The sequence below is a fragment of the Herpailurus yagouaroundi genome, unplaced genomic scaffold, assembly GCF_014898765.1.
Source record: "Herpailurus yagouaroundi ecotype Mexico unplaced genomic scaffold, PumYag 215, whole genome shotgun sequence".
Lineage (NCBI taxonomy): Eukaryota > Metazoa > Chordata > Mammalia > Carnivora > Felidae > Herpailurus > Herpailurus yagouaroundi.
The window spans coordinates 7,530,476-7,540,938 of record NW_024412446.1 but is presented as its reverse complement, the minus strand read 5'-3'; the positions used below and the strand labels follow the sequence as shown (position 1 = coordinate 7,540,938).

The window sequence follows — 10,463 nt, the reverse complement described above, 5'->3', positions numbered from 1 at the left end:
TGGAGAGCACCCCTCCTCTCAGATGATAGAACTGAAGGCAGGATGGATTAAAAGAATCCTGCTTCCTAGTCTCAAACTCTTGTGTCTAGAATGCAGTGCTCCCGGCACCTGGATGGCTCAGTCAGTTAAGCATCTGACTCTTGACTTCCACTCAGGTCATGATCTCACAGTTTGTGAGATGGAGCCCCTTGTTTGGCTCTGCAAGTTTGGCGTGGAGCCTGCTTGGGGTTCTCTCCTTCTCCTCTGCCCCTCCCCTGCTTGCTCTCTCTTTCTCTCAGAATAAATAAACTTGAAAAAAGGGGAGGGGGCTTTAGAATGGAGTGCTCTTTAAAGAGGAGGAAAGGAAAGGGAAGAAAAGGTCACTTCAAGGTAGAAGGTGACATATCAAATCCCTTCTCTGCCAACAAGACGTGCAGAGTTGGAAAGAACCTGACCCAGCTCTCTTTGTTTTTTGTTTTACAGCTCAGAGAACTGCACAAATGGGGTGATTGAGCCAGGGCTAGAGCTCCAGTTTTCTAGTTAGTCCAAGCATCCTTTGTGCCACAGAGAGTGTCTCTCAGGATCAGCACTTGTGAGATAAAGTAGAATTATCCTTCAAGAGGAGGCAGAAATGCATGGTGCTGAAAAGCATGGACCCAGATGCCAGACCACTGGATAAAAGTTTCAGCTCCACCAACTGCCAGTTGACTAATGGGTAAGCTACTTAATCTCTTTGTACCTTAGTTTCCTCACCTCTAACATAGGGATAATAATAATAGCTATCACAGAAGACTTATCAGAATGTAATATGTGTAAAGACCTTAGAACAGTGTCTGGCACACAATAGGTGTGAGCTATTGTTATTAAGGAGCAACTGATTCACTCAGGTCTTTTCCTCCTAATCATGTACCTGGAATCTTTAGGTAAAAGGGAGACTCATTGCCCTTAAGGCCCTCCATGCCACGAATTCTTTCTGGAGCACCTGTAACAGTTTCTGGTTCTGTTACCCTACAAGCCACTGGATACTTGGAATCTTCCTGAGAAGGACCCTTGTGTGGGCCTTTGAGCTTTCCACCATCTTCCCTCCCCAGGGCTGTTCCGTTGATCCCCAGGTGTGCCCTAGAGAAGAAGAGGTAATACCTGGCCTCATGCTGGCCTCCAAGGGCCTTATGATCCAGAGCAAGAAATCCAGGCAGTGGGTGGATACTGGGTGTACAGCAGCTTCAGGGACTAGTTGTTTTTCACTGGCTGTATTTTGATTAGGTTTCTTTTTATTTCCTCCTTAGTCTTTTTTTTTTTTTAACTTATTTATTTTGAGAGAGAGAGAGCATAAGCAGAGGGAGGGGCAGAAAGAAAGGGAGAGAGAGAATCCCAACCAGGCTCTGCACCAACAGTGCAGGGCCCAACAGGGGGCTCAAACTCATGAACCATGAGATCATGACCTGAGCTGAAACCAAGAATTGGATGCTTAACCTAATGAGCCACCCAGGCGCCCCTTTAATCTTTTTCTTGTTGTTGTTGTTAATGTTTATTTACTTATTTGTGAGTGAGACAGCGCACTCGCATGTTCAGGGGAGGGGCAGAGAGAGAGAATCTGAAGCAGACTCTCAGCCATGGGCACAGAGAGCCCGACTTGGGGCTGAACCCACCAACCGTGAGATCATAACCTGAGCCAAGTGGATGCTTAACCTACTGAGCCACCCAGGCACCCCTATTTCCTTCTTAATCTTGATCAGTACTCAGATCCATGGATCCCAGTGGGAGTGAATGAGGGCTGGGACTTCCCTGGAACACAGCTGGCCATCAATTCAAACAAATCCCGGAAGACTTAGGAGTCAGGTTGGGCGTCTAAAATTTGGTTGTTGAAGGCCTGTGGCAGCTGCTTCTCCTTGCATCTGGTGTTCCCATGGGGTCAAGGTGGATTCACTCCCCCACCCAGTCTTTAGGCTGTGTTCTGCCTTGCTCCATGGAATCCTCTCTAAAAGGGTGAAATGCCTACAGTGCCAACGTTTTAGGTTCTCAAGTGGTCGTTACAGCCATTAATAACAACAATGACAGTAACATCGGTGCCCCCTGTCAGGTACTCTGGAGCTGCCCTGGGCCAGCCTAGGCCCTCATCCAAGGGTTGAAATGACTCCCTCAAAGCAGCTTGCGGGACCTCTCCCCAGGAGGGTCTGGGCGTTCAGTCCCGAAGACCGGGACCGCCAGTCGGGACAGGCTAAATTGGGAGTGCGATTGCAGCAGAAATGCGGCGCGAAGGCACCTAATCTTGCGCGGTATGCCCAGCCCACCCAGGAGGCACGGAGGGCGGGAAGGAGTGCGCACAACCCGCGTGTACACATTCAATTACTTTTGACAGTTTTCTTTGGCCAGCGGACTGGCTACGGTGGCGCGGAGTCCACTGCGCTCAACTTTCCCGCCGCTGGAGGGGCGGGGCAGCTCTGGCCCCGCCCCCGCCACAGGCCCCGCCTCCGCAGGTTGATGGCAGCGGCAGCTGGGACTGCAGCGACGCCGGGCCTCAGAGAGCCGCAAGCAGTGGCTGGAGCGCTCAGACGAACACCCGGGCCCCAGACGCCGCGGACACCCAGAGAAGCAGTTCCGGCGCCCTGACGCCTCCCTCGGCCCCCAGCGCACCCCTAGCCCCCACTGCAGAGGAGTCGCAGCGTGAGCGCCCCTCGGCCAACTCAGGACCAGGTACCCCCCCACACACACGCTGCCACCGCAGCCAGCGGAGCGGGCGGGGTCTCCGGAGAAGCAGAGGTCTGCGCCCCCTCCCCCGCGCCGCCAAATTCGGTCCCGGGCGGGGCGGACTTGGTGTCTATATTTGGCCGGACAGCGGCCCGCGCGCCTGCAGGGCACCGACACCTCGTCTCCCAAGAACGCAGTGCTAGGGCAGGAGGCCCGAGGAGGGTGCGGGGAGGCCGGGCGTCAGGCCTGGGGCCATAGAAGCGGTGTGAAGGGCACGGGGAAGCCTGGGGCTGGGGAGGGGCAGGAGTCCGTGGCTGGGGCTTTGGAAAAGCTCGGTGAGCCCCCTGGGGTAGAGCACAACACAAACCCTGTTTGAAGAAAAGGATCTTCACCCTCCCCACTTCACCCACCGCACTCCTGCAAATCTGGCCATAGCCTGGGCGTTGAGGACCCCACCCCAGGAAAGTTGAGTAGGAGAGAGGACGCATAGAAGAACGGGACCAAAGTGTTGTAGGCAAAAGCCAGACCATAGTTAAAACCTCTTAGAGAAGCCAGTGAAGAGAAGCGTGGAAAGAGGAGAGATCCACTTACACTGTGTCCCCCAACAGGATGGGAGGAAATTGATGAAAATAGTAGCAGGAAAGGCTCAGGTTAGCTGACAGGAGGAACTTCTCCTTGGCATATTTTTAGAAACAGGCAAAAGTCCCTCTGCATGAACTGTTAGACATACAGGTTTGGGGATCTTGGGGGGGGGGGGGCTACAATCTTAGCCCCATAGCTGGCCTTGAGCCAAGATCCCACAACCAGGGCCTCTGATTCTGGACAAGGTGCTGCTGGGAGATAAACACTTCCTGAAGAGATGCTCAGCCAAGGCTGACAGCAGGAGGGCAGCCTGGCATGGACATTCCTCCCAAAATCATTTCAACTTCCAGGAAGCTTTCAGTCCCAAACTCCACTGTCTCCTGCCTGGGTCTCAAAAAAGTCAGTCCCCAAATCCTAACCTCTTGAATTAAGCAGCACTTTATAGGTGGCAAAGATCTCTCCCATACTTTAATCACCTGGAAGAAAGCTCCCTGCTTCTAGGACCTGACTTGTGGCCAGATAACCCTTCTCACTTGCCATCCTCTCCCTACTCTTCCTCCCTCCCACAGCTCACAGGACTAAGGACCAAAGGCATTTCTGGGCACTGAGATCCTCCACTTCTACCACAGCCATGAGCCGGCGTGTGGTTCGGCAGAGCAAGTTCCGCCATGTGTTTGGGCAGGCAGCAAAGGCTGACCAGTCCTACGAGGATATCCGTGTGTCCAAGGTCACGTGGGACAGCTCCTTCTGTGCTGTCAACCCCAAATTCCTGGCCATTATTGTGGAGGCTGGAGGTGGAGGTGCCTTCATTGTCCTGCCTCTGGCCAAGGTGAGGGATGAAGGGAAGAAAGCAGTGGGGAAGACACTGGCTGAAGCTCCTGGGGACCCCTCCTTCAGTCAGGAGGGCAGTTTGTATCCATTGGCTGCTCCCTGTTCCCCAAGCCCTTGGGGACCAAGTGGGAGGCTCCCTCACCCTTCACAGAGCAGCAGCATCACAGTGCCCTGCACCCACTCATAGCCCATCCCTCACTCCATGCAGCACCCTGTTGCCAGCAGGGACCAGAAGAGTATTATGAAGATAGTTGGGAAGCAGTGGAGCCAGGGCCTGGCCCAGACTCTGTCCTCATCTCTCCTAATGCCACGCCTCCTCATGTTTTGGGTGTGGGATCTTTCTCCCCAGAGCTGGGTGATCATTGGATTAAATCACACCCCAGAGCAGCACACTGAGGACAGAGTCAAGCTCTTTCCAAAGAGTCCCTGGCCACCTCCCCACTGTGGTTCTTACAGTGGGATAGAATGAGAACGAAGGGCAGGGGGACATGACACATAAGGCCAAAGCCCTCCCTACCCCACGGATGGAGGCCAGCAGTGACTGCCACCTTTGATGAGTGGCCTCAAGCCTCTTAGAAATCTCCACCCCCCAGGATGGCCACCTGAAGTCATGACCTTGACCTGGATCTGGCCCCTATACCTTGTTAAGGGAGGCTCCACAGGTGGCAGGGTCAGAAAGAGGCCTGACAATAGCCAGTGACTCACTTGGGGACAATGCAGACATCATCTAAGGACACCATCCCCAGGGCTCAAATTTCAAGCTGGAGCCACTTCCTCACCCAGTACAACTGCCATTCCAATGCTACACAGCCACCCCACTCCCCTACTGCCTGGTCTGGACTGACTCCAACCCCTGCAAAGGCTTCAGAGCCCCCATAAAAAGCCCATAAGGACCAAAGTAGATGAGCGCCAGCTCAGGCACTAGGAGTAACTGCTGCTTGTGGTTCCAAGGTCAAACCAGTGACAAGGGGGAGACTTGCCAAGGGGGACAAAGAAAGGGCTATTGGCCACTGCATTCCATATTACCTCACCTTGACCTCTTCTACCAGGGGCTTCCTATAGACATTCTCACTGGGAGAACAGGCCCAAGAACAGCCTCCTCCTAATAGGTATTTTTGCAAGAGCTCTGGACTGAGAGTTCAAGTACTGACTCAACCAGTATCTTGCTCTGTGTCTTTGGCTAAGTCATTACCTCTCTGTGTCTGAGATATTAAATGACTTCAACTCTGCCTTCAGTGAAGTACAGGAAGTAGTTGGATGGGGCTGAAGGTGCAGAAAGGGGTTTGCAAAGAGAAAATAGGTGATAGAGTACTGAGATGTAAACAGGTCCACTGCCTACCCCCAAAAAACACACAGGAAAGTGATCCTATAGCTCCCTCTCTGACCCCTCCAGACAGGACGAGTGGATAAGAACTACCCTCTGGTCACTGGGCACACTGCTCCAGTGCTGGACATCGACTGGTGCCCACATAATGACAACGTCATCGCCAGTGCCTCAGACGACACCACGGTCATGGTAGGAGCCAAGTGGATGCTTCAGGGCAGTTGGGCAGGGGAAGGGGGGAGGGCTGCCTCACCTATGTTAGGGAAGGTGGTAAAAGAGGTGCTAGGTCCTAGGGCCCTACCCTGCCCAGCTCCCAGGCTATATTTAGCCACATGCCCACCGGCTCCCAGGATGCACTTCTTAGGACTAATTATAGCCATGGCCAACTTGAGGCCTGAAGAGCAAGGGGGCAGTGCTCTGAAGTCTCCCTGCTGGGGTGTATAGAGAGGTCTCTGAAGAGCTGGCAGTGCCCCCTCCTGGCTCCCAGCTGCTTCTGCCTGGGGCAGGCGCCATTACATCTTGCCCTGCATTTGATTTTTACCACTCAAGAGAGCCTGTAGGGTTGGGGTGCGGGGTGTGGAATAAGGGAGGAGTAGAGGGACAAAGCAGGCCCCTCATCCCACTTAACCTATGCCTTTTCCTCCCCACCTAGGTGTGGCAAATTCCAGACTATACCCCTATGCGCAACATCACAGAACCCATCATTACACTCGAGGGCCACTCCAAACGTGTGGGCATCCTCTGCTGGCACCCTACTGCCAGGAATGTTCTGCTCAGTGCAGGTCTGGGGCCTGGGGGAGGGGTCCCTACTGTAGTTTGTGGGGGGGGGCAAGCAAAGGCAGGACCCAAGTAATGGTGACTGGCTGCTCTGGACAGGTGGTGACAATGTGATCATCATCTGGAATGTGGGCACTGGGGAGGTGCTCCTGAGTCTAGATGACATGCACCCGGACGTCATCCACAGTGTTTGCTGGAACAGCAATGGTAGCCTGCTAGCCACAACCTGCAAGGACAAGACCCTGCGCATTATAGACCCCCGCAAGGGCCAGGTGGTGGCGGTGAGTGCTTGGCCTGGCCATCCCCCAACCAGCTGTCAGGCCCCTGTACCCTTAATCCTCTGAGCCCCTAGTCCCAGCTCTCGCCTCCCCACCCCAACCCAAGGCCACCCTCCTTCCAGTGTCTGCAACCACTGCTCCCAGCCCTAAGTAAGCCCACAGTCCACAATTTTCTGCCCCGCTCCTGTTCCCTCCACTCCCCTGCATCTCAGAAGCTCAGAGCAGTGCCCTTTCAGTTGTAATTGAGCGAGAAGCTGCCAACTCTATCCCTCCACCAGAACCTGCATGAAACCTCCCGCACCCCTCTCCTCTCAGCTGGCACCCAGCGCCATCTTCCAGGGTTTGGAGCCCGACAGGGGCTCTCTGGCAGGCCCCTTTCTGCCCTAGTCAACCCACTGGGCGGCAGGGAGAGAGGGGACAACCCTCGTGCCTCATTAGTCCCAGCTCGGTACCCTGGCAGGGCGGCGGCACCTGCCTCACCAGCCTCAATTTTACGCGGGGTGCGGGTGCGTGGGGCACGTGCATGTCTGCGCGGAGTGCGCGTGGAGGGCGCGGCCGGGGCGGGGGCGGGCCGGCGGGCGCTCTAACCCACTAACCCCGCGAGCAGGAGCGAGCCCGGCCTCACGAGGGCGCCCGCCCGCTGCGGGCCGTCTTCACTGCAGACGGGAAGCTACTCAGCACCGGCTTCAGCAGGATGAGTGAGCGGCAACTCGCGCTCTGGGACCCGGTAGGCCAGGCCGCGCTGGGCACACGCGCTCGCTCCTTCGCTGGGCCTGCCAGGAGCGCCCTCCCAGGCCGCGGCCGGTGCCCGAGAAGGCGGAAGCGGAGCGGGGAGCTCCTGTCTGGGAAAAGCCTCGCTGCGACCCGGGGAGCCGGCAGACATCCCCTGCTCTAGGGATCAGCCTCTGAGGGTGCTTAAGGGCTCGGGATCTGCTGAGAGGCCCGCGCCTCCCACTCTTTCTGGGCCCACACGCTCTCCAGGCCAGCGGCCAGCCAGGGCCCCCCAGGAAGCTGAGTAGTTAGGCCCTCTTCTGTCTCCAACCCCCACCCCTACCCTGTCTCTTCCCCACCAAAATCAGCAAGCTGGTTGCTCGGCCCTCCAGGCTCTCCAGAGCAGGCAACTGGGTGACGCCTCTCCCTGTCTCCCCCCTTCCCCCAGGAGAGGTTTGCGGCCCACGAAGGAATGAGGCCCATGCGGGCCGTCTTCACGCGCCAGGGTCATATCTTCACCACGGGCTTCACCCGCATGAGCCAGCGAGAGCTGGGCCTGTGGGACCCGGTAACGCAGCTGGAAGCTTGGGGTGTGTGCCCCGGGGACTGGCATCACGGGAGAGGGGCCAGGCGCCCCCCACCCGCAGGGCATGCCCACCTGGACTGGGCTGGAGGCTGCTGCCCCCTTTGCAGCGCCTGCCATCCCCACACCCACCCCTCTGCCCAGTTTTGCTGCGTCGCCTGAAGGAGCCCACGCTGGCACCTCCACCTGGTGATGCCGAGTCCCTGGGGGTGGTTTGCGGTGACTGCATGCTGCGCAGGGGTATGGGTGGGGGGGGGGGGGGGGGGGGGGGCTGCGTTCTCCAGAGCTGCCTTGGGAACGCTTGGAGTTTGGAGCGGGTAGGAAGCTTAAAGGGGCTTTCAGGGGATCCAGAAATGGCACGTGGCCAGGGCAGGGCTGGTCACGCCTCCTGTGCTCGGGCAGAACAATTTCGAGGAACCAGTGGCACTGCAGGAGATGGACACAAGCAACGGGGTCCTACTGCCCTTCTACGATCCCGACTCCAGCATCGTCTACCTATGCGGCAAGGTGCTTGAGGCCGGGAGGGAAGTACAAGGGCTTGACCGAGATGTTGAAATTCTGCCTGGGAGAGTCTCTGACCTGACTGGTTTTGCAGGGCGACAGCAGCATTCGGTACTTTGAGATTACAGACGAACCACCTTTCGTGCATTACCTGAACACGTTCAGCAGCAAGGAGCCTCAGAGGGGCATGGGTTTCATGCCCAAGCGGGGACTGGAAGTCAACAAGTGTGAGATTGCCCGGTCAGCAGCCTTCTCGCTTGCCATGTCTGTCCCCACTAGCCATTGGGGAAGACACAGGGACTTGGGGGGGTGGGGGGTGTCAAACAGGCTTGTTTCGGTGCCAGTCTCAGCATTAACTAGCTTAATACTCTCTAAACTTCAGTTCCCTCATCTGTAAAATAATATAAACACCCCATCAGAGATGTTTTACCAGCTGAGCCAATAATGTGTTTTGAAGTACAGAGCATGATAGGGGCTCAGCAAGTGTTGGTCTCCAACCCATTGATCCCAGGCAGAAAAGGGGGTGGGAGCCTGCGGGGGTGTTGAACCCCGCTCCCTTCCAGGTTCTACAAGTTGCACGAAAGAAAATGTGAGCCCATCATCATGACTGTGCCCCGCAAGGTGAGGAGGCTGGAAGAGGGGTTGAGCGAAGGCTCCGAGGAGGAAGGGAGCGGAGCAGGCCAGGCACTCTGCTAACACTAGGCCTCCTCTCTCCCCACGCTGCCCGCAGTCAGACTTGTTCCAGGACGATCTATACCCAGATACGCCTGGCCCTGAGCCAGCCCTAGAAGCTGACGAATGGCTATCTGGCCAGGACGCAGAACCCGTGCTCATCTCGTTGAGGGACGGTTACATACCTCCCAAGCACCGTGAGCTTCGGGTCACCAAGCGCAATATTCTGGACGTGCGCCCTCCCTCGGGCCCCCGCCGCAGCCAGTCGGCCAGCGATGCCCCATTGTCGGTAAGATGCCGCCTCGCTCCACTCCGGCCCAGTCTACACATCCCCCACTACCGATCCCTTCCAGACACAGCCTCTTCTCTCCTCTGTGCCCCAGCAGCAGCACACTCTAGAGACGCTGCTGGAGGAGATCAAGGCCCTTCGTGAGCAGGTGCAGGCCCAGGAGCAGCGCATCACAGCTCTGGAGAACATGCTGTGCGAGCTGGTGGACGGCACGGACTAGTGCAGCGCGCGGGGGGGAAGCTCCGAGCCTGGGGGGCCCTGCCGGACCGGGAGCACCCTTGGCCCCGCCCTGGTTCTTGGTCTGGAACTCGGACCCCGCCTCTCTGGGCTGGGGCCGGGGGCGGGACTGGGAAGGGAACTCCGCCCCTCGCGGGAGTCCTGGACAAATGGAGCGTCGCAGAGACTCGAGTCTGCCTGGCACCCGCCAGGCTGCGTGCCTCGTCCGAGACTCAGCAGGAGCTGGCCTTGGGAGACCCGGGGTGACAGGGACCTCAGCAATGGTGCTGCACGGCGAAGCGGTGTCCCCTCTGTCCCCCGGTTAGGGCAGGGGAAGTGCTTAGTATTAGCGCTATTCTTGGGGATATCTGGGAGCTTGGGCTTGACCTCAAAGGGGTGGCGGCGATTCGATGGGTCTCCCCAGACTGACTGGGGTTGAGTTACGCTTCTCTTTCTAATCAGTTCACTTGATTTCACTACCCTAAGTGGTAAAACGTATGGGTGTCACCCCAGTTCTACAGACATACACAACCTGTTGGCTGTGGAGCCGAATCCACCGGCTACACCCAGCAGTCTATGGCAGAGGGCTCTCTTCCTTCTTTTCACCCACAGGGGAGAGGGCGGCTTCCTCACTGCACCCCCGCCGGAGAACTAATCAGAAAACTGGCATGGAAGCAGGTTCACACCCTCCTTCACGTCCCCCCCACCCCGCCCCCCGTTACCCGCCCCCCACTGCCCCCAGCCTTCTGCTGTGGCCTTGACCCTAGGAGGAAAACAAGACGTACGGAATGAAATATTTTACTAAGTGTTCAGTCTGTGCCTCCTGCATGGGTGGGGATGAGGGGGGCAAGACCCAAGCCTCTGTAAATGCTGTTCCCAGGCTTGGGGGGGGGGGGGGGGAGGCAGTGCTGACAAATGCTCAGGACCCACTAGGCATTCTTTTACCTCAAAACCCTCCCACACTGAGTTTCAGAAAGAACCCCTAACCCGTAGGTGGGCGTTCTTCCCCAGTAAAGCCAGCTAGGAAAAGCC

The 10,463-nt window shown here is 57.1% G+C and overlaps 1 protein-coding gene across 8 annotated transcripts; it reads left to right on the top strand.

The window, feature by feature from the left end:
- The first annotated feature begins 479 nt into the window (after positions 1-479).
- Positions 480-10,462, top strand: CORO6 (coronin 6). Of its 8 annotated transcripts, none has more exons than XM_040455415.1 (13): positions 480-694; positions 2,457-2,673; positions 3,819-4,078; positions 5,474-5,596; positions 6,057-6,186; positions 6,281-6,462; positions 7,067-7,186; positions 8,156-8,260; positions 8,349-8,494; positions 8,818-8,875; positions 8,985-9,215; positions 9,310-9,407; positions 10,044-10,462. In XM_040455415.1, the coding sequence occupies exons 3-13, from the start codon at positions 3,881-3,883 to the stop codon at positions 10,084-10,086; spliced, it is 1,434 nt and encodes a 477-aa protein (XP_040311349.1). In that variant the 5' UTR covers positions 480-694; positions 2,457-2,673; positions 3,819-3,880; the 3' UTR covers positions 10,087-10,462. The 8 variants fall into 8 exon arrangements, with proteins under 8 accessions (XP_040311349.1, XP_040311351.1, XP_040311348.1 ...); XM_040455417.1 differs by having other exon boundaries at positions 481-694; positions 9,313-9,407; XM_040455414.1 differs by lacking the exon at positions 7,067-7,186 and adding an exon at positions 7,619-7,738 and having other exon boundaries at positions 483-694; positions 2,457-2,739.
- The last annotated feature ends 1 nt before the right edge of the window (position 10,463 follows it).

Excerpts from the sequence above, each read along its gene's own strand:
- CORO6 (XM_040455415.1), top strand. The coding sequence starts at position 3,881 with ATGAGCCGGCGTGTGGTTCGGCAGAGCAAGTTCCGCCATGTGTTTGGG. Across the intron at positions 4,079-5,473 it reads TTGTCCTGCCTCTGGCCAAG|ACAGGACGAGTGGATAAGAA; the intron begins GTGAGGGATGAA and ends TGACCCCTCCAG. Across the intron at positions 6,187-6,280 it reads GAATGTTCTGCTCAGTGCAG|GTGGTGACAATGTGATCATC; the intron begins GTCTGGGGCCTG and ends TGCTCTGGACAG.